The sequence below is a fragment of the Peromyscus maniculatus genome, chromosome 5 (assembly GCF_049852395.1).
Source record: "Peromyscus maniculatus bairdii isolate BWxNUB_F1_BW_parent chromosome 5, HU_Pman_BW_mat_3.1, whole genome shotgun sequence".
Lineage (NCBI taxonomy): Eukaryota > Metazoa > Chordata > Mammalia > Rodentia > Cricetidae > Peromyscus > Peromyscus maniculatus.
The window spans coordinates 97,933,788-97,957,314 of record NC_134856.1 but is presented as its reverse complement, the minus strand read 5'-3'; the positions used below and the strand labels follow the sequence as shown (position 1 = coordinate 97,957,314).

The 23,527-nt window shown below is 41.2% G+C and overlaps 1 protein-coding gene across 2 annotated transcripts in view; it reads right to left on the bottom strand.

Moving 5' to 3' along the window:
• The window catches only part of Gli3 (GLI family zinc finger 3), a 265,800-nt gene that overhangs the window by 64,922 nt on the left and 177,351 nt on the right, over positions 1-23,527 (bottom strand). For both annotated transcript variants that reach the window (XM_076572945.1, XM_015998713.3), the window contains 5 exons: positions 21,181-21,330; positions 16,934-17,135; positions 6,123-6,336; positions 5,272-5,385; positions 3,574-3,714 (listed from right to left, as the gene is read on the bottom strand). In XM_076572945.1, the coding sequence (XP_076429060.1) occupies positions 3,574-3,714; positions 5,272-5,385; positions 6,123-6,336; positions 16,934-17,135; positions 21,181-21,330 (821 nt within the window). The remainder of the gene's footprint in view (positions 1-3,573; positions 3,715-5,271; positions 5,386-6,122; positions 6,337-16,933; positions 17,136-21,180; positions 21,331-23,527) is intronic.

Here is a 23,527-nt window from a genome sequence, read left to right as displayed (position 1 = left end):
CAACACCACCCTGAAATACACAATTTTCACATTTATTCCCCTTTTTTCTTTATAAATAGCCTCACAGTGCGTTGGTGGAGACTCTCATTTGCCACTGAAATGGGCAGGTTTAGAGACCATGAGATGACCTTGAACTTTCTGCTATGAGAATTTCAAATGTCTCCACCACCAAAGTAAAAAAGAACTTACTTCTAGAACAAAATTCAAAGAAAGAAGCAGAGCTCAGTAAAGTCTGGAAGCCAGGCTGAGCCTCTTCCCCCAACACAAGCTACGTCAAGTAAGCAAGGAACAGCAAAAGCAAGTGCAAACACTGAGAACTGACGCTGCCCAACTTCAGAAACACATATACACTGAAAATGTGGCTTCTTTGGAATGTAATGCACAATAGCAGAGTCTGGCTAATTCAAAACTGAAGAGAAATGTGGGCTTAACTTACCCTGAAACATTAGAATATGTGCCTTTTACAAGTCATGGCTTCGATCTTGTCAAATCAATGAGAAATTCAATCAGTCAAAAGTACTTGTAATTAACTTTTTACTACATATTCTTCTTGTGCTTTTGTTGCTTTCTATTAACTGACCCCAAGAAAGGGACATAATATTACAAAAACTCAATGAACAAAAATACCAGTCTATTTTCCTAGCTTCTGGTAATAAAAGTAAATTTATCTCGAATTTAATACTAGCTGGAAAGCCACCAGGCCCAGCTCTAATCATCTTGCTGAGAAGTGAAATTAATTACACCTCGCTGTGATAACAGATCCCACAGCAGCACAGCTAGAATAACATCCATTTGGGAGAGGAAGGGGGCTTGAAATAAAAGGGCAGAAGAGGAAAAGGCAATATTCTGTCTATCTGCTCAGACAGTAATGGGCGAGGTAATCTGGTCCCTAGAACATGGAGTGCACTGCACGGGAAGCGAGACTACGGCTGGCCAAGTCGGCCGGTTCCTAATTCTCTTCTTCAACTTTGCGATTTGCTAATGTGAAACACATGTCTCTCTTTTGCACCAAGTTCAAATAGCTCTGGAATTCCAACCTTGCAGCTCAGCGACTGAAGCAGAACAAGGGGAGAAGTTGTCAGGATTTAAGGGCTTTCAGCAAAGCCCTTCAATTGCAGCCAGCACCCTATTCCACGGCAGGATATCAATTATAGATAGTGACTTGCTTTAGCAGGCAGTCGGGACTGTCAGACACTAGATAGACAACCATGAAGAATCATGAATCTTTCTATTAACTGTAAGAGGGGGGAAAGAATGGGTCATGGCTATAAATAAGGCAGAGCAACAGAATGGTTTAACACCTTGCCGCTTGGTTGTATGTGGCACGAAAATCCAACTAATCAGAAAATGTCTGCTCTCCAAGGAAACTGGCAAGAACCAAAATGGTTAATGCCCCCCTCTGTCCCTAAAAAACGGGCTTTGCAACTGGTGTATATTCCATCTGTCACCAAAGTAATTAGGTAGACTTGAGGTACCTGTTACTTTAATCAATAAAATATAAAGCCCCTATTCTGCACTGGGCCACCACTAATGCTTCGAGTATCACACAGAGCAGGAACGTATACATGTGTAAGGGCAACGAAAAGGGAATGGAAATGTGGAATTGCGGCACTTTAGATGGGATATAAGTGACCTGAACAGGAGGTTTTGTGTTGTAAGTTGTAACTTTAAATTCACGTGACTCAGTTTGTTTACTCTTATAATTTAGCTTTGACTAAAATTATTATCATAAAGGTAACACACTGGAATCTGACTAAATCCTGACACCAGTCTCTTCTATCTGATTTAGAGTTGAGTGTGTATGTGTGTGTGCAGTCATGGCACATGAAGATAGGTTCCATGTAGCCATAAATACTATGGCCATTCAAGCTGCAGCTTCAGTAGCCTTCTCTTAAAACTATTCCGACCCATGAGGCCATCAGGGGAATCCTGGCATCAAGATTACATAAAATACCTACAACAATCACCGCCTTTACAACATAAAAAGGGAAACACCCAAGCCCATGCCAGCCTTACATGAGTGAGGCAGTGAAAAGGTTAAAGCCCTGTCATACCCCCTCATCCGTCCTGGGAATGCTCCCGGCATAGACTACTCTTTGAGAATAATTCCTCATGAAAAAAAAAAAATTCTAACTTCTCCCCTCTTAGTGTAACAAGGCCTTTGTGCTTTCCACTAAAGAAGTCAGCACGAAAGAGTCATTAAGACAGACTTAGTTTAAAATTAATACTTGAATAAAAGAGGAAAAAATTACATGTGTGGAAAAATCAGAAAATATACCTTAATTAAAAACATTCGACTTACTTTTTGGCTGTACTTGAGAAATCTCTAATTCTACTTATAGAATTACAAATACAAATACTTATACAAACACAGAGTGATATAATTTAAAAAGAAAAGGGGAGAGGAGGTCCTGATGGTGACATGTGAAACCTAACATTCTGTATATCGTGTTTCTCATAATCTGCAGTGCTGAACTTAACTCTACTAGGTAACTGTGCAGGATACATGACACAGAACAATCTAAGCTGCAAAAACAACAATTGAAAAGCTCATACAACATAGAAAGCACAGAGATTCTGTAATTTTAATGTTTAGTCAAAACAGAAGAAGGCTACAATAAGCACAGGTCATCCACAAGGCAAAGATACTGTAAAACAATAGATGAGCATTAGTGTCTCTTTCATGCATGTGCTCAAGAGAAAGGAGGGAGCACTCCAAGGATGCGTGGTCAGACTTTGTAGCACAGCAGGAGCACAAGAAACTGTCCTATTTGGTAAAATCATCCTTAGTGCCTTAACGGGATATAGAGAAATCATCTGAGCCTTCATATTCCAGACACTCTAAATGCAGTTCCCTGTCAGGTGTTTTTGGTCCCATTTCTCAAGAAGGCTCTACTGGCCTTTGAGACAATGCCAAGCATGAAGCCTTGGCAAAGGAGCTGGGAGTATACCAGGTTATCTGAAACAACACTAGAAAGTCAGTCAAAGACATCTGGCCTTGCTTTGGCAAGAAAAGGAAAGGTACCCCAATGTGACTACTGTGGAGTTTTCAACATTAGACACAATTCTTTTCCATGCAATTTTAACCCACAATGTTGCCTTTGGATCAAAACTAAAGCACCAATTGCTACATACAATAATAGGAGGCTCTTTAAACTTTGAAGTCTGCAAAAGGAAAAAAAGGAACCATCTGTTTCTGTAATTTTTTATATTGTTACTGGGTCTTGGAAGGGGAATCAAACTTAGTTAAAAGGTTAATAATAATTCATGTCCAGCTTACTATTACTCAATAACCATCAAAGCCTCTAACTCAAAATAGTGTTTTCTGGCTTACAGGATCAGAGTCATTACACTCTCTATTGAAGACTTTATTGAATTTTACACTAAGCTTTAGCTGACTGAACAGGTCAAGCACCATGGCTCAGAGTTTTCTTTATTCTCAGAAAAATCATAAAGCCCTCTCCAGTTTTCAGTGCTGCCAGCTACGAAACTTGACTCCGTGCAGGGTCAGAGAAGCTGACCTCATGCAAAGGTCACCGAGTTGGGGAGCCGCGTCCAACACCAGTCACTTACATGCACAAGCTGATCCTGGGTGTCGAACTCTCTGGTGCAGCCTTCCCAGTGGCAGTTTGTCTCGTAGATGACTTCAGGCTCCTGCTTGCTTTCATCTTTGTCCCCTTCCTCCTTGACTAGGGTTGTTCCTTCAGGCTGTTCCTGTTGTGGGGGAAGGCAAGAAGCAGAGAGGGAAAATGAGGGATGGTGGGAAGGGAGAACCAAGAAAGCAGACACCGGATTTAGATCTGTTTCCCTGTCAACTCAACTTTTCAGGAAAATAAAAGGAAGCCAGGACTGCTAGCTGGGTCTTGTGGAAGGAAGAAGTCTAGCATTCCTATGTATTTTTTTTCCTGATATCCTAAATATACCTTCTGAGATTGTTTTAACTTATGATGTAAGACAGTAGCCCAATTATAACAAAGACAAAGAGCTGAAAACCAGGCCCTGCTCCTGGAATATAAACCAAACTGATATCTTAAGAAACAAAACAAAAAACAAGAATAAAAAATAAATTTTGAGGCAAAAAGCAAACAACAGAACCCACAAAAGTAGCAAGTATTTACCCTCCTCCAAACCGGACCAATTTTGTTTGGTTGTTTTCATTCCCTTCAATACGTTTGTTTATTGTTATATCTTATAATGCAGAGAGATGGCTTTCGGATACTTTTAGTATTTTCCCTAATGTAAGATGCACTTTGTGGACTTTTCTTTCGGGGATCATGCCTTCTCGGTTTCGCCTTCAGAGAGATGCTGGTCTCCCTCACAGTTGAGGCCAGGGAAAGACATTGCCTGATGCTCTGGACACAGACTTTTCTAGTCCACTATGAAAGCTTCACAGTAAATGCAATTCAAAGAATCTCCAGAATTCTAGGCAATATCTAGATGTGTAGATTCGAGTCCTGATCTAGGGTTATATGATAAACTGTTTATGTACACATCACGGTGTAATCAGCAAGGCTGTTTGTTGTCTAGAAAAGGATGGTTTCAGAATGCCCTATCACACAACCTTATTCCACCTTTTAAGTTCTCACTGAGGAAGTCTGAGCCTCACTTCAGTAAGGCTTGGGTTGAAGCAGACTGATGATGGCAAGGTTCAGATTCTATGGACCTGTAGACTCTCATTTAGTTCTGATTTGGGGAAAACGGCACTGATTAAGCTCATCATGTCTGGCTCAAGAGCATATGACATGGCAGTTTGGATATAGCCTATATATTCTTCAGTGGAACCAGACCGATGTGATCAGCAATAACAGTCCAGAATCTATCTGGCTGTGCTTCAGTCTCTCTTGGTTCTCTGAGCCCTGTAAGAAGCAGCAAAATAAGAAAAGTGGAGAACTTGATCAACGAAGGAGACATCATAAGCTCTGCCTCAGCTTAAGCATGGGGTCAGAAGCTCAGTAATTTTGGCCCAAGGTCAGGGATGAGAAGCCCAGTCATCCCTATGGTCAGTGACAGATGGACTGTGGTGAGTTCAACTTCTAGGCTGTCTCACCTATCAAGAACATGTACCTCACACAACTTCCTTCCTTGTCGGTATTTATTTTTGAACTAGAGAAATGAATTCAATTAATCCCTAACTAGCTCGTTTTCAAACACATGGCCAATGTTAAGAATACAGTAGGCAAGAAAATGTTGAGTATGAGTCTGAGGAGGGGGAACTGACCCAAAGTCACTATGAGAGTCGTAATAGCTGGTTTTCAAGCCTAGGTGTCTTACCTGCTGTCCCCTTGACCCTGGGCTGGGGAGGTCTTCATCGGGTTTGATCTTGGACCGCTTATTATGCATAGGATCGCCGGTGCTGCTCACTGCAGACTCACTGGTGGGCTTGTTCTGCAGGCCATATTTGCAGGGGCAAGGGAAAAATTAGGTTTGATTAATAACTACAGCCTAAGTGAAAATGTTACTAAAAACAAACAAGCTTATTCCATAATAGGGCAATGATTCTGATAATGCCCGTCACCCATAGGAGAGTCCAGATGATGTGACCAAAGCTAGATAATGCCTTTGTGGAACATTCTTCACTTTTGACTCACGAGTAGCAACTGCTTGTGGCTTTTAAAAGCTTGAAGAACAGAGCAAGAGAGCCCTAGACTTTAACAAGCTAGAGTTATTTCCAAAAAGTTGGGGTGGGAGATCAACACAAATTAGCAGAGTTCTTCAATTATAGCTTCTAGATTCTTCTTTCAATCACACCAGGGTGGCACAAAGAATAGAGAGACTGGAGGTTTATGTTTACTCTAGAGTATCATGCACTGCTAAGGCGTAGCCTGGTTATAGTGCAGGGAATGGACAGTGGCTGAGAGTTCACACATATGGACTACCAACAGAAGATGTAGTTTATAGACTGTTGGAGTAGGGCCTTATCAGGCAACCTACTTTTAAATCATAAGCAAATGGCTCTGATGTAAGATGTCCTCGTTCCCATTCATCAAAACTGAATACTCCTTTGGAGAAAGAAGACAAGATATCCAAGTGAAGCCTGGACAATGATGAACTCTATGGCATTAACAGCCAGTGTGGTGACAAGGATTCGGTGGACCAAGATGAAACAAAGCTGTGTCTCTCACCTGTGAGGACTCAGAAGGGCCAGAGCTGACCTGGACAGGGTTCAGAACCGTCGGGATTCCAGGGATAGGTCTCTGTGTTGGAAACGTTGGAGCAGGGTGGATGAGTGGAGGGCTGTGTCCAAATGCTGAGCCTAAGCTTTGCTGTCGGCTTAGGATCTGCTGATGCATATGGAGAGACACAGGGGCAGAGGGGTAGGTGAAGCTCAGGGCAGGGCTGTGCGGGAAGATAAGAAGGAAAAGTATCACTTACGCTGACATCAGAAAATATCACAAACTAAGAATATTTATAGCTTTAACTGAAGCCATTCAAATCACACCAGGTCTGTCTCTTGCGATGAGAAGTTAGAAACAATTACTGCCAAGTGTCACGAACACATCCAAGAAAAGGCAGAACTCTAGGAGCAGACATGTATGCACATCTTCCCCACATCACAGCCCTGATGGAAGATTCTAGAAAGTGGAAATAAGGGGCACTGGCTCAATAATAACTATTTATTGCAATAACAAACTTTATATAAAAAAGAGAATGGGTGACTATATGCTTTATAGTACTTTTATGTGCTCTGGGTTCCGCTTGTTCCTGTGCATGGAGCAATTCCTTTAATCTTAGCTCACACCGATCGCTTTCATATGTCTCCAGATCTTATTACAAGAGGAAAGAAAATCAATTGGTTAAATGTGTTTTGAACACCATGCTTGTCATATCACTCATTTGTTTGTAAAGATGGAAAGCTTGGTTCATCCAGAATGCCACCTAAAGAATTTCCATCAGTGCCGTCTGGTTACAGAAGCTGATGGATTAACCTCTCCCCACTGAAATCAGTGATCAATGGGCTTTGATGGGGGAATATTCCAATGGGAGAGCATAGCTCCCTCCTCCAGCAAAATGGCATTAAGTGTCTATTATAGCCCATTATGAATGCTAATGTCTGTCACCACTTTATTTTGCCACCTATATCCCAGGCCACAGTCAGTGATACTTATACCTCAGGACCCACCAGCCGATGGCCAGCGGCCAGAGGTTTCTTTGTGTGAGCACAGTTTAGGAATCAAATCCTCTAAAAGCAACAGCAGACTCTGGAGGACTTTTCCAGGGGCTTAAAAATGCATGGAGAACTAATAATTTCCTACATGGAAACCTCCTGTATAAAAAAATAATCTGATAATAAATTTATGCACATGCACACATGCGTAAAAGCACACACTCAAACAACTGTAATGTTAGCCAGAAAGAACCAGAGTTTCTCATAATATTAGCGGTAGAACTCATGCAAATTTCCAATCTGGTGGGTTAATTACTATTGCTGCTAAGCACATTAACTGAGAATAAAATAATTACAATAACAAAATTCAAACCATTTCAACAACTTTAAGTAATAATCAGAGATATACTCCCTTCATTAACGTGACTTTACATTTTTGTCTATTTGACTATAACCCATAAAAGGGCGGCTTCAATGGGAATTCATTACTATTATTCCTACAGAGAGTTTTCCTTTACAATAGCCTGCCCATTTAAGACTGAATACCATTAAGAATACCCTTGGAGAAATCCACCAGGCTTTGAGGAACTCTCCTTTCATTTCACATTGTATTTCCTTAATAAAGGAAAGCAGAAACATGGTAAAAACAGTGATTGGTCACAGTAAGTTAGAAGAATCAGTAGTAATATTCTGTTTCTGCAGTGCTAGAGTTCCTGCCGGTATTTCTGTGAGCAACCATGAATGATTACAGTAAGACTCACCTAAGGTAGCTGTGTGGATGATTGATAGGGCATTAATCAAAAGATGCATATCTACCTCAGAATTTGTTCACAAGCTTTCTTCTAATAGCTGATTTCATGTTCACTGAGCTCTATGCCAGTTTGTCCAATTTATTTTTCGGTGTACAAGCCATTCATCAAAACCCACAATGATTTAACACCTCCCCCTCCTTTGGGTGAATGGGTATTACTAAGTGTAACTACCTTATTCTACTCATTAAAGAAACAGAACCCAAAGACCCCCACTTCAGGTATAATTAAAACGTCAACAGTCTCTGCATTAACCTTTATACACATTTTTTAGTTTCTCAGGGGCCTGAACTATCCAGCAGGCCTAAGGAAGGAAACTCAGGAAGAGGCCACTGACACTTCAAACTGTAGATGACATCAGATTCTGGGCTTAAAAATGGAGTACCTGATTAGGAGTCAAGATGACTAAAGAATAATACCTCACAAAGCAGAAAAGGACCTTGCTTTTTATATACATGCAATTCAATAGAATTTACTGTATGCAGAATGCTGAACAAGATAGGTATATTTTAAAAAGTGTCAGTGAAGATGAATAAAGGCTCAGTATTTCTATAGACGTTCCTTAGCACCACCGTCTTCCTTGCCCATGGGTACCTAGGAGTTTGAGATTTTCAGCACACCTTTATAGCTCTCACTGGAGCTTACTTTTCACTAGTGAAACCAGGTAGCTGAAATAAATATGCTCTAAAATTTACTGGAACTACTAGGCAGCAGGGTTGACAGACAGATGGATGATTTCTCAGCCTTTGTGGTTTATTATAAGCCAGAACAGATGATCTCTTCTCTGGGTGCCAAGATCTGGGTACTGCAAACCACCAAGATGCCTTTGATAAGTCAGGAGTGGCCAGGCCGGCCCGGCTGCCATTAACACCGTGCCTAGGGAGGGCTGCAGTAGGACTGCTCAGCTCCAGATCACAAACCAGTTTAGAATCTAATGAAAAAAAGCACAACTTTCTAGGCTCTGTCACAATATCTGTATTTGCAGATTTCACAGTCAGTGTTGCTCAGAACACTGTCTATGGAGTTCTCAGGTTGAGTTCTTAAGGAAAAAGCAGAAAATGGGCCAAGAAAGACTGGGCATGGCAGCTACATCCAGAAGAGGCCACACATACTATCTATCAAATGATGCCTCTATGTGTACTCTCATGGTGAGAAAGGTGTGCAGAGAGCCTTCTGAGCTCTTGAGAGGGAGCCTGGGAGCCCACGCCTATGATCAAGTCTAAGAGGCAGGGCCATAGAAAGCGGAGTGCTGCTCTATGAAGTTCTGGCCTCTGGGTACAGAGGTGGCCACCCTGTATGCTGGCACTTGCTGTGTTCCCTACCCTGATCCCTTTCCCTCTAAAGTAAAGCATAAAGCTCTGGGCTCCTACCCCTTCCACTGCTTTTAGAGGCTGCTCAAAGTCTTGGCTCGTCACCATCCTGCTGTAGTCTCTCTTCTGACTGACTCTAACTCTTCACTCACAGGGCCCTGGTTATTAAATTCATGACACAGATAATTCAAAATGAAATCAAGATCTGCAGCTTGACCACATCTACATATAAGGTAACTTATTCACAGGTTTCAGGGTATTAGGATGTGAGTATCTTTGGGGGCCATTATTCTGCCTAGCACCCTCAGGATACCATAACTTAAACAAAGCCATATTAAGAAAAAGTCTTCCTCTGAAAACTCCAAGCAGACACCATATACACCAGGCATTTCAAAGTCACTGTATTCAAATCACATTGAAAACCCCACTGAAAGAGCTTACAAGAAGATCCTATAATGTGTCTTTCAATTTTTCAGGAATTTCATGTATGGTGGGAGGTAAGAAGAGTGATGCTAGATTCCATAATAATTGTGCTATCAATAAAGCAACATGGTTTGGATTGATGCAGTCCTTTACACTGGAAGAGCGGATCATTTTTACATTAAAAATGAAAACAAGAGGCCACATTACCCAGCCACCAGACATGCAAAGGTAAAAGCTGGAATCCATTACAGTCACACAAAGTATTATATTGAAACTTATTTGTGTGTTAACTTTTAAAAAGCAGTATTTTCCCTAAAGATAACTGTTTTTTTTTTTTTTTTAATAGTAACCACAGAATTTCCCGTAGCCGGAGGTGTTAATTTTTTTTTCTTCCTTGTGTCAAACCACAACAAACCTGGGGTTTATGGGTAGTTAGGCAGCTAAGTCCTCCCCAGCTTTGATCTACACTGAAGCAGCAGAGAGCCTCTTAGGCTTCTGAGTTCATCTCTGAAATCCCTCAATGATCTGGAGTGGGCTGAACAGAGATGCTCAGGCAAGTGTCTAATGAGAGAACTAAGTTACCTAACAGCTCTGCAGCGGATGGTAAAAGACAGAGCAGGCCAGACAGGCACAGCTCTGAAGTCCAGTGGGCTGTGTAAACAATAGGTGACTCCTCTAGATTCCAAGGAAATGCCTTGCTTTAAATGTAAGCTGTACTCTTCTTAGTGACTCCCAATAGACATATATTTTCTAAATTGCCATGGCAATTAACTTTCAGATTTGAAGTGGGTCTGTTTATTTTGAGACAGGGTTTCACTATGTAGGTCCTGGCTGGCCTGAAGTTCTTTATGTAGATCAGGCTGGACAACTCAGAGTGCTAGGATTAAAAGATGTGCTCCACCACACTCAGCTCAGGTTAAAACTTTGTGAAAAGAAACTCATTTGATCATATTACAGAGTACTCCTATAAATTAGGATGGAGGAATAAGTCCAGATCTCTAAAGGCAGAAGAAACCAGGGGCTGCTGTGCTTGCTTTCTGGCTTCTGCCTCTCCAAAATCTTTTGCTCATGAACCCATCTTGTATGTTAAGTGAGGTAGCACTGAGGTAACACGAGGCAAAACTGCAGTCTAATCACACCCAACTTCCTAGTCATGCTGTGGGTTCTGTGCTAAGAAGGTCATTCACTTCTTGTCATAGCTCTGAAATTTACTATACAACAGCTGCTATTCAAAGAACAATTCTTCCCAGTTTTGCAGAGAATGGTCTCACAGCTTCTATTCATTCTATGTGTACACATATAGGTATACGTACGCACCCATGTGTTTATACTTGAGAGTAAACAAAATAAAAACTTCTACTGCCATCCATAAAAATTCTCCAGGCACATTTATTGGAAAATCCAGCTAAGCCTCAGCAGGAAAGCACAGGGAGGTACAGACCCGCACACTCAAAATGAATGTGTCCTAACTTTTATGTTCTGGTATGTATACTCTGAGTAGCCTTGGAGAATGTGCATTAGGCTTTCTGTTGTGAAGGTGCTGTGGAAAACTAAGAAGGTACTTGCAGCCAAGCAGCCATGAACAGGAACAGCAGCGCCATGCTCCACAGTGGGAGCTGCTGATAACCTTCAAAGCAGTAAATGAGCACATACACATGGTGAGAAAGCCCACGTTCATATGAGCAGCGTCAGCTATTATTACTTCTCCAATGTGAGTGGTATTTCCCAATATTGTTTCAGCTAAGCTTTGGCCACTGGAAGATTTCTAAAAGGAAACACAACCTGGTGAACAGGAGGAAGATGGAAGGAGCCACCAGTCTGATACGTGGTGGTTATTCTCCTTTGACCGTCCACCGACCCCTCTGAGCATGTCTCCGCAGCCAGAGAGTTAAGCAACCTCTCAGAGTGTCCCAAGAGTCCCATTGTTCTTATGACATTGGTCACAGACATTGTATAATCTAGCTCTATGTCCCCAAACTTGTGCCCCAATTGCCCATATCTAACTGTCTTCTAGTTCTCTGGTCCAGTGCCAGCTCTCCAGATGCCCTGCTCCTCCCATCTTGGGGTCTATATGCTCAACTTTCTTCTTAGGCAGTCAGAAAGCTCCTCCTGTGGTCACTCCCATTATCTTACAGATCTTAGCTTCCTGGCACCTGGGCTACTTTCTCTACAGTAATGACCAGCATCCAAGCAAGTTCATTCAACCATCTGCTCTTTTGTTCATCTCTGTTTGGAGGCTTTTCTTCCTGTAAGTTCCACGAAGCTGAGGATCTCACTCACTCATTCTGCAGCCTACACATCTAGCCAGTAGTTAAACTCATTCAAGTGTTTAGAGAATGAATAATTCAAAAAGATTATCTTTTAAAAAGATACTATTAACAACTTTACTAAGGAGGAAAAATGGACACTTCATAATTTTTAGAGGATGGGATCAAAGATTCTAAAATATACTGGAATTATAGGCATCTATTTACCATATTTTTTAATCCGTGTGTGTGTGTGTGTGTGTGCGCGCGCACGCACTTCTCCAGTGTAAGCAAGACATTTGCTCTCATCAGCAGTAGAGAGCCAGAGAGCTGGGGAACCGCACTGGTTCCTACCTCCCGTCAGGCAGCATTGATGGACCTGGCAAATGCATCCTCATTCCACAGGGTTCTTCCACCAGGGAAGAATGATGGTGTACAAGAGAGGGCAGAGGGCACAAGAGTCGCCAGGCTGAGCTTGTCTGTACAGACAATAGAAAAACCTGCAATGACTGTGAAGTTGGAGATCTTGGCATTCAAGTGGGCGATTTGTGAGGTAGAAGAAGAAATAACATTTTCATTGACATGATTTTCCTAACCATGCCAGATCTTAAACCACTAAAGAGAGGAAACCATCTTCATTTGAGCACTAAACTGATAGTGAAAAAACTAAGCCTGGTGTACTGGGAATGCGTTTCCTAATCATTTCTCCATTCCATTTACATTTGGCAAAAGAAGGATCACTTGAAATGTCTTCTCTTCCTATGATGGCTTAATATGTGGGGGCAGAGGTATTAGCTAAACAAACCTTTAAATCTAATATGAATAATGAGCTATTTACAATGTTATGTTTAACTGTGGCTTGAGGACCACAGGCTGTTTGATGCTGTGGTCTTCAGTGGAAACCTTCAAATGATAAAGTACTTACAACTTCTTTAAATGAAATACTTTATGTGTGAAATTTTTTGAGTTCATACAGCAGCTATAAGATAAAAAAAAAAAGACTTGGGATACATACCTAGTCTGACAGACCCAAGTACTATGGTTTAATATGCCAACATGCTTTTGCTTTAAGTATATTTGTTTTATATGATATTTTAAAGGAGTCTGAATTACTAAGTAACTATTTTAAAAATACAAAAACAATACACTAACAGGACAGACATTTGCTGTTTTAACCCTTTTATTTTGAATCATCTTCTTTTTCTCTACTATATATGATGTATCAATCTGTGGGGGTGTAGAATAACATCCAAATAGATCTTAACTTCTGAAAAACCATAATTATTCAATAAAACAGGATGAAGGGTATTCTAATGGTTCATGGAGGGGAGGACTCCTTAATTTATTCATTCAATAACTATGAGTGGTGCCGTGTCAATGGGAGGGGACAAAGGTGAGGCAGGGATGTGATAGAGTTCTGATTCTCTTTCTACTCCAGGAAAATGGATAGCAACAGAAATCCAAGTGACTGCTTTATTATGTAACTGTAGCCTTACAAACTTACAATGGCACAATTACCCTTTGCACTGACCACATAAACAGTGAAGTAGGTCCCAGTGTGACAGTCAGGTGTGTTTGGGGGTAAAGGCATAAGCAGGCGGCTGGAATGCTGGTGGTACTAACCAGCTTCCTCCTTCCGTGTGCCTACCCTCTTATCTGGTTCAACACAGAGAGCAAATGTACTTCCTGCTCAGTTTCTCTTGTACTGTTCACTCTTAAGAAAGGTACCTGGCCTCAGGGTGTCCACATGCTTCTTTCCTTTCCCTGCCATTCTGTGGTCCTATTACTCATTGATTATTGCTGAGTTGGTTTGTTTATTTAGGGAAAACAATGCACCAAAGTATCTCTGGCTACTGGAGATGATACTGTCCATTAGTATAATTACTGCATTCTAACAGTACATGGCAGCTCATCACATACTGGATTACCTTCTATGGAAAGAAAGGGACGTATTATCTTAACATACCATGGATGCATATCAAAGACTAAGATACCCCCTGAGAGGAGAACATGAAAATACTCAAAGGCAAGAAAGAAAACGAATATGTGATGGACTTCAGTCATGTGACTTTCACAGGATCTTTTGAGACCTCACTGGTCTTTAAAGTGAATCTCTTCTTCCACTTTTAATGAAATGATTATTTCAAGTTGGAATACCAACCGTCTCTGAAGTGGGGTACCTGCTTCTCTGAGCAATTGTAAGATGTCACGAAGATGCTAAGTAAGAATAAATGACATTACTGTGGACATTTATGTGCATATTCTAAGCTGCATCCTAAGACACTGTAAAGAATAAAGCAAGCAAGTGGGGATAATTGAGAGAAGAAAAAAGAATTGTTCACCAAGTAATTCTGGGGCTAGAGATGTAGCTCCGTGGTAGAGCACCTGCCTAGCACACCCAAGGTCCTGAGTTCAATGTCCAGCACGCCACCTTCCCACAAAAGCGACAAAGTGATCCGTGTGAATACCATTTGTATGCTACATTTCTATGTGGAAGTTTTAGTCAAGTCACACAACTACAAAATATCAGCTAATTCAGATATAATTTATGGTAGCAGATGACCTAAGAACACAAGCCAGGAGAAGACCAACCTGCCTTGGGTTGGAGATTAACAAGCTGAAACATCACCAATGGTGTCATTTAGAAGTACCATTCAGGGTCATTTCTTTTTTAATTTTACTCAGTGGGGAAGAATTTCTGTCCCCCTGTGGATCCATATCACCTTTAATAAAACAACCCACTATAGCCGGCAGTGATGGCACATGCCTTTAATCCCAGCACTTGGGAGGCAGAGCCAGGAAGATCTCTGTAAGTTCGAGGCCAGCCTGATCTACAGAGCGAGATAAAGGACAGGCACCAAAAGTACAGAGAGAAACACTGTCTCAGAAAAAAAAAAGAACAAAAGAAAGAAAAAACAACCCACTGGATGTTTTACCTACATCTGTTAAATATGCAGATTAGGGCCAAAGCTGGGATTTGACTACAGACAGATGCTAGAAGCCTACACCTGTGACCACACTGGCTGACCCTGAGACACTGCAGACTCCACTCTATCTATTGATAACATTGGCTGACCCTGAGACACTGCAGACCCCACTCTATCTACTGATAACATTGGCTGACCCTAAGCTACCCCAGACCCCACTCTATCTATTGATTACATTGGCTGACCTTGAGACACCCTAGACCCCACACTATGTCCTGACTACAGTCACAGAAGCAGGTGTTTGTTTCATCCTCTTCCCACTTTTCATTGGCCATGTAAAAAAGAACAGCAGAAAATGAGAATCATGATTTATAATAATAATGCTAATTTGCCGGGCGGTGGTGGCGCACGCCTTTAATCCCAGCACTCGGGAGGCAGAGCCAGGCGGATCTCTGTGAGTTCGAGGCCAGCCTGGGCTACCAAGTGAGTTCCAGGAAAGGCGCAAAGCTACACAGAGAAACCCTGTCTCGAAAAAACCAAAAAAAAAAAAAAAAAAAAAAAAATTAATAATAATAATAATAATGCTAATTTGCCTGTCAATGAGAATTGCTGATAATTGAACTAGAAAAGAATCAAAACTGCACTGGAAAATGTTCTAGTGGAACAATGGTATCAGTTATTCTTAATAAATATGGAGACAGCACTATTGTTTACGTGTATTTTTTCTGAACTGTTGAAGTTTCCTAAACATGTAAAGTCACCATGAAAAGCTCAACTAATAACTAGAGTTCTTGCCCATTCATAAAAACTAAAGTACATTCTTTCTTATTAAGAGCAAGGTTCATGAAAACAGTCATTAGGTTTTATGTTCCATTTATTTATTGTGTTTTCTTGGGGGTTTTGTTTGTTTGTTTTGACAGGATGTCAAATAGCCCACATTGGTCAAGTCACTTATATCAGAAGCTGGCCTTGAATTCCTGATGCCTGTCTTCACCTCCCAAGTACCCTGTCATCATGCCAGCCTCACTAGTCTGCCCTCTCAAAGCGAGGAATCACCCACAGTGTGCAAAACTATAATTCAAAGATTACTGGTAAGTGAATGCTTAGACCAGGGTGAAAATTGCAGTGGAAAGGAGAGCTAAGGATCATAACCAGGATTATTTAACTAACCATTAGAAGACTGTTTAATTCTGCCTGTATTATTTATAATTAGCACAGTTCAAACAAAGTGGTTGGCTGACAGGAGTAGTGTGGATACCTCACAATTCTTAACATGGTTTTTTTTTTTTTTTTTTGGTTTTTCGAGACAGGGTTTCTCTGTGTAGCTTTGCGCCTTTCCTGGGACTCACTTGGTAGCCCAGGCTGGCCTCGAACTCACAGAGATCCGCCTGGCTCTGCCTCCCGAGTGCTGGGATTAAAGGCGTGCGCCACCACCGCCCGGCTTAACATGGTTTTTCTGTGTTCTTTTTGTATTCAGTGATAACAGTCCAAATTTGATCATTAGCCATAAGAAGTATTTTTTATAATAACCATTTTTACAATTCTTACATTCATGCAAGGGCGTGTTAAAGTTACTTCACTGTACAGAAATGATGGTCTAAGTTTTTATCTTTACAAGTAAGCTGGAAAAGTATAATGAATTCTTGTTAGCTCACTAGTGATTGGCCCAGCACGTGCCCCCCAAATCATCCGCATTTGTTTTCCGCTGAACTAAAAGCATTGCTTTGAATTCTTTCATTCTCACTGCCCCCTCTTCCATTGAAAGTTGTAAGTCTGTCTGTTTTTGTTCCTCTTTTGGACACAGGCTGGGTTTTATTCCGCAGAACTCTTTGCAACAGAAGACCTGGATAAAAAGATCTGAAATTTTCTGTCTCTAAGAAGTAGATTGCATCATAACTGAATTAACTGCCATATAAGAACTAATGACTGATGCATACAAACCTATTAATTTTGGCCCATTGTTGTCGTATTTAACCTGAATCCTGGTATGGATGCAGCAGCCTGGTGGCTCTTTCCTTCTCTCAAACCACGGGCGCTGCAAATGGGTTACTGGCTCATTTGAGCACTGACATTTTATTATAAAGACACATAATGGACTCAGGAAAATACATACCTGATTGCACTTGCCGATAAGTGCCCATAGGAACCACTTGCTGAAGAGCTGCTACGGGAATTATTGAGAATTGTGACCAAGGAGTTAGGAGATGTTCTTATCATGGTCTGAAGGTCGAAGCTATGATCTGACAGCGGCGATATGGACAGTGTGCGCTTTCGGCTGGGCCTAGCTGACAGCCTGGGGCTAGGAAACCTGGTGCCTGTTACAAAAACAAAACAGAACTTGATTACCTACAGCCAGAATCTATACGCTATTGACTACCACTTCTCAGTGCAAAAGGAGAGGGACAGAAGCTGGCAACTTGGGGTGACAAGTATCTCCCCTCCCCCTTGGGATCTACTGGCTACAATTGAGGAAATTAGAGCAAAATATTTATCTTCCAGGGGTTTACCTCAGAGGAGAGCTGTTTATTAATGTGCAGGCAAAATGATAAATTGCTCAACAAAAGGGAGAGACTTTTATGTGTTATCCTTCTCATTTCTAATGATTTATGAATCTGACAGCTGCTTAGATACTCCCATCATTAATTCACCACAAGCGACAAAGACAGAGGTTCCCACAGTTGCAACACAATGCCCTCTCCACTCTAACACACACCATTTTAAGGCAATGAGTTGAATGACAAAAACTGAATTAAAGCATGCTAAAATAAAGAAGTTGGTGTAGTTATGCCTGCCTTTCTCTGTGGCTCCAGCAGCTAAACGTTCCCCGGCAAACGTACAGCACCACTAAAACAGTGTACAAAGAATTGCCCTAACCAGTGGTACCAAACTGGGATGGTTTTGTACTCCATAAAGCATTTGACAACATCTGGTTGTCATAGTTCAGGGCACTATGGACATCTAGCAGGAAGAGGCCAGAATACTATCAAACCCCTCGAGTGCACAGTGCAGTCCCACCATATAGAGCCTTGGACTCAGGGGTGTGAAAATGGAGGGTTCCTACCCTAAAAGCCTTCTCATCTCAGCATATATATTCCATGTTGTTGATGATGGTGCTTTCCAAGGTGGGAGGCATAAACTGTGCATGCATTTAACAAAGCTTGATATCCCTAAGGATATTGAAATGGACTTTTCCCCATTAAAGAACTAACAGATTTTAGACTTCAAGAAAAGCCCTCTGATGACCTTAATCTAGAGGTCAGTAACTCAATTTAAACACGTGCCCACTTAATACAGTGGTTTCTAACTGAGGGGTTACAATTAAACATGATTTGCGTTCAAATTTGTTAGCTCTCAAGATCCAAGTCTTAGGCCATATAGCAGCAGAGAATGCCACGCACTGGTCCATGTTTGCTTTTGGAAGATCAATTTACAAGTTAGAGTCATAAAACTAAAGCTTAATGAGAGAGCGAGAAGGTAATCCTGCCAGGTGAGAAGCAAATCAATGACTAATAATTTTAAATACAAAAAGATTTTATGTTTCACAGCATGGGCGTGGCAATCTGGCCTTACTCAGAAAATTAAGGTAGTAGATAAATCTTTAAAGAAAAAATGACAAGTCAATTGACCTCCAGAAAATTCAATGGGAATATTTTCTTCAACACAGATGGAATAGTCCCTGTCTCCCTGCCCCCCACCCCGCCCTCACAATGCGTGCGTGCGTGCAATATATGTTGGGGGGGTTCCCACCAGCCTTGAACTGACAATCCCCCTTGCTAAACTAAAAGTTTGTATCACCACAAGAGACCTGAGAGATAGGCCACATACAAGACAACAATCCACCATGCTCTGAGGTAATTTAATGAAACAGAATAGATGACTATGAAAGGCTTTACAGTTAAATCTCACCACCAGACACAAAGTGGTAGCAACATCCATATGTAACGCTGTTCCAACACTCTGAATGACAAGCATGGTGCCTTCTTAGTTCTTTCGAGACACATTGAAAATAGGTTCAGTCATTTAGAACAGCTTCATTACCAGCTGACTTAGGGCTTCTGAGCACAGAATAGTAAACCCAGCTCTGTATATGCTTCTAGTATCTAAGGAACATCTCATTTCTATTATGCCCTCTGTCTTGAATGTAACTATTTTACATTTACTCACTGCAATACGCTAATTTCATCATATAAGGTTTTAATGGAGAAATACCTGTCTTTTCTAGACAATTTGAATGACAGACCAGATTTATTGTCACTCTTCACATAACCTTTCACAAAAACTATTTTCCTTAGGACTCGAGAGTTAGAAGGAAGAAGATAAGCTAGACATTCTTCATCCCTGCCACATTCTGTTTTTGGTGGGGATGCTCGGGACTGACCCCAGCTTTCTAAATGGAGCCCTCACTGACTAGCAGTGATACAAGAGATAACGTGATCTGATACCATGAAACATAAAAAGCCTTGTATCTACCATACATCGTTCAAAGTCAGGGTCCAGAGGCCTGGCAAAACCTTTCCATCAAACTCTTCAGGTCACAAAAGGCCTGGCTATAAAATGTCCTCACTGTTCTCCTCTCTGAGAACAGCACTGGTTTAAGTCCCTTTCTGTTCATATGGATAGCATGGACTTCAGTGGTTCTTGCCCTCTGCTCATCCCTAGGATGCTCCTTACAGGAATTACAGGCTCAAGGTTCCTTCAACTATTAGAGCTATGAACACACCTGATTAGTCTAATGTGTTACACTAAATATTCTAGCTTCCATGTCGAAAAGTCACCCCTCATGAGTCATACCATGTGCTTTGCCACTGCAACCAGAGCCCTATTTATATATCGCAGAGGTAGGAACTGGACCCAAAGCCTTATACGTGCTAGGTGAAAAAGCTATCACTGAGCTATAAGCCCAGGCACAGAGGCTGGTTTCTTACGGCTCCGGCACAGGGAGTGCCAACCTAGTTTCTGTTAATTGTTTTTGTTTCTCCATTCTAATAAAAATTTCTGACAAAGAAAGAGGAGCTTTCTTTTCATGTGATGAATGATAGGACATCTAAATTCCTACTTAATGACAGTCAATTTACCATATACTCTGGCAAATTAAAATTCCTTTAATTAGTTTTTACAAAGTAAAAGGGTAGCTTCATCCTTTATTTATATAAAAAAAACCCACCGCTGCCTGACTAAACATATTCTTATCAAACAGGGAAAGTAATGCAGGCTGACCTTCCAAGGAGTCTGTCTTATTTTAATTCTTTATTTGCAGATTTTCAAATAACTAATTTGCATAATAACAGTGAACTGCTCCCCCCGCCCCGCCAACAATCACTAATTGAAATGTGGTTATGATGAATCTGAAAGTTAAGCTCTTTATGCCACTGAGCCTAACAACAAAACCCCACAGAGGGTGCAACACAGTTCTTTTACTTTGTGTGTGGTAACAAGCTGTGTGATAGAGGCCAGCACCAGGCCATACTCCTTTGGGGTACACCAACGTGGTCCTAGGTGATGAGTAGACTCAGACTGTCAATTTTTATCCCTGTGTGGACCAACTATCCTCTTTCCTAACTCTGAAGCTTAGGGTCACAAAAGCACCCCCGACAAGGATGACTCCAGATAGGTTCTAGCTGGAAACACATGGGTTAAGCACCACTGATAGAAAAACCAGGCTTCCCTGTGGGGGGGGGGGCTTTAGCTTCACTCTTCAAGACCCTGCAAAAGGACATCCACTGAGCAGGTCCTTGTCAGAGATGAGAGCTCCGAGGTGCTCTAAAAAGCCATTATAGGCCCATTGTGAACCAAAGGAATCCTAATGTGCCTCTGGGCACCCCTCAAGTGACACACACATCACATGATCCTAGTTTCCTTCACTGCCATGTACTAGAATTTGGAAATGTTTCTGGGTTTCTTTTTTTCCCCCTTTGTGTAAATGAACCTTCCATGTTCTTAGCAGCTGCAAAGGGTCTTCATGAAACGCAGTTTTTAAATATAATGATATGTGAGTGGAAATAAATCATATCTTAGGGTTTCTTGATTTTTTTTTTAAATGCCTAATTTCTAAAGGATAAAATCCATGATACCATAGAGTGGGCATGCAAAGTCTATCCAGGTATCAAATCTGTTCCTTTATTTTCATATCACAAGAAACAGAGCAGGGTAATCTGCTGAGCAGTTATATTTCTGGTATAGCTACTAAACAGCAATTCCATGCATATCTTGGTTCACCAGGAAGCAACAGGTCATCTCAGGCTGGCCCCATCTGTGGAACTGAAAATGTAACCCATCACCTAACCTTTGCAGCCTTCTCTCCATTACCTAGCTGGCATTTGGTACTCTCCCAGGACTCCATCAGCCAGCCTTGTCACTTACTGTCCATGGCATGAATGTACTCCATGTGGATGGCCCCTGCGCCGGCGGCGGTGGCAGCCGAGGGGAGGATGTCTGCATAGGGGCTACGCTGGCCTGCGAGCAGGGCCATCTGGTGATAGTATTCTGCAGGACTGACTCCAGCATGGGGCGCTGCAAGAGGAAACAGGATGTGACAGTCACAAGAATGTCAGAGAGCCACCCTTTTTTTTTTGAAGCATCCCAAGTTCACTTGCCATTTATCCTCCAAACACAACTCTTTTATGGCTCCATGTAATAAAGCTATTCTAAGATGCATTCACTGGTGTATGCCTTTATTTGAAAGCAAAAACAGAGAAATTAAAAAAATAGTAAAATATATTATAAAAGTTTTGTTCTGCCGGGCAGTGGTGGCATACACGTTTAATCCCAGAACTTGGGAGGCAGAGACAGGCGGATCTCTGTGAGTTCGAGGCCAGCCTGGTCTACAAAGCAAGTTCCAGGAAAGGTGCAAAGCTACACAGAGAAACCCTGTCTCGAAAAACCAAAAAAAAAAAAAAAAGAAGAAAAAGTTTTGTTCTTTATTTAAAGAAACGAACATGAGTTCAAAATGATATATATAGATATCTATATATATAGTCATGTATCTTTTAAGACGGGACACATTCCGAGAAATATGTCATTCATGCAATTTTTGTCATTTGAGGATCACAGAGCAGACATGTTTATGCCAAGAAAGTAATGATGTTAACTAGACAATGTAATTTCTGGGATGTTCAAAATACACAAACTTGTCCCATTGCTGGTACCAGAATGGTGGCTGTATGTAGATGGTCATGATTGACTCCTTCCCTCTGCAAAGAAAATAGTTGTCTATAGAAAATTACTATACGTTCATACTTCTTACAACAGTAGACAACTCCGACACCTGTGATGTCTTCCCAGACATACTTAAAATACTTCCCTAGGCTCCTGCCAGGAGTGTCTGAGTTAACACTCATGAACATGAGAAGTCAGAGTTTACAAGACAGAAAAAAGGGCAGCACAGCATTAATGACATACAACTGAATGATAAGCTGCAATTTCATGTTCCAGAATTTAAAAGCTCCCCCCCCCCCCCGAAAATCAAAAAGAAAATGTACCTATCAATCTGGAACAATTTACTGGCAAGAGTCAGCCTTACATGAGTAGGATAATAATTGGTTTCCATCTGCCAATTTACTTGCAAAAGCAGCAAGATATTGTAGCAGTTCTGAGGGTGGCCTCTAGATTTCCAGAAATGAGGTATCTGGGAGCCAAAAGTAAAGTAGTGTTTTAAAGTGCTTAGGGTATAGCATTTGAGACGTGAAGGTTTAAGGTTTACAATGACTAGCTACAGGCAGAAAAATCCTGGCAATAGGTGTTGTAGATTTGTATCCATATACAATACTTTTTATGCATGATAAATACCAAAAATGGGTATCTTTAGAGTATTAGACTACAAAAGGAAAATATTAATGAAATTATTTGGTTATGTATTGTGGTAGTTTGAGTGAGAATGACCCCCCAAAGCATACATGTTTGAATACCTGGTCACCAGTTAGTGGAACTGCTTGGGAAGGATTAAGAGGTATGGCCTTCTTAGAGGACATGTGTCATTGGGGGTAGGCTTTGAGGTTTCAAAAGTTCACACCATCGCTAACTGACTCTTTCTCTGCCTCCTACTTGCAGATAAAGAAGCTCTCAGCTACTGCTCCATTATCATGCCTGCCTGCCGCCATGATGTTCATAGACTCTATCCCTATGGAACTGTAAGCCCCAATGAATTCCTCTTGCCTCTTCATACCAATAGGAGAGTTATTAATTGGAGTATTAAGAGGCAGGAAAGGGAAGACAGACTCACCAATCAATCAACAGATATTTTATTCGCACTCATTAAATGCAGACAATGAGCATGATTTCCATAAAATAACCACAAGTACCATGTCCTCAGCCAATCAAATTTCTACAAGCCAACTGCACCTTGAGCTTCTCCCCCACTCTCTTCATCTGTTCTCCTTATGGTTATTTCTACCACCTTCCATTCCTTTATCACAAAATCAAATTCCAAGCAAAAACATTAATCATGTTTTACTTGTGGCAGGTTTTTAAAATGTAAATATTGCTCAAATGAGAAAATATATCCCTTGGGTACCCTACAAAAATATTTACTACACTGAATTCTTAAAAGGAAGAAACATGGGGTGGTAACTATTTCTAGAAGATGGCTATTCCTAGAAATACACGAGAATGGATGATTCCTGAGAAACTTCCTGCATGGTGCCACTGTGCACAAACGGCCTCAGAATGTAGTTCCCATGTTAGAATGAGAGGCAAGGGAATCACAGCAAAC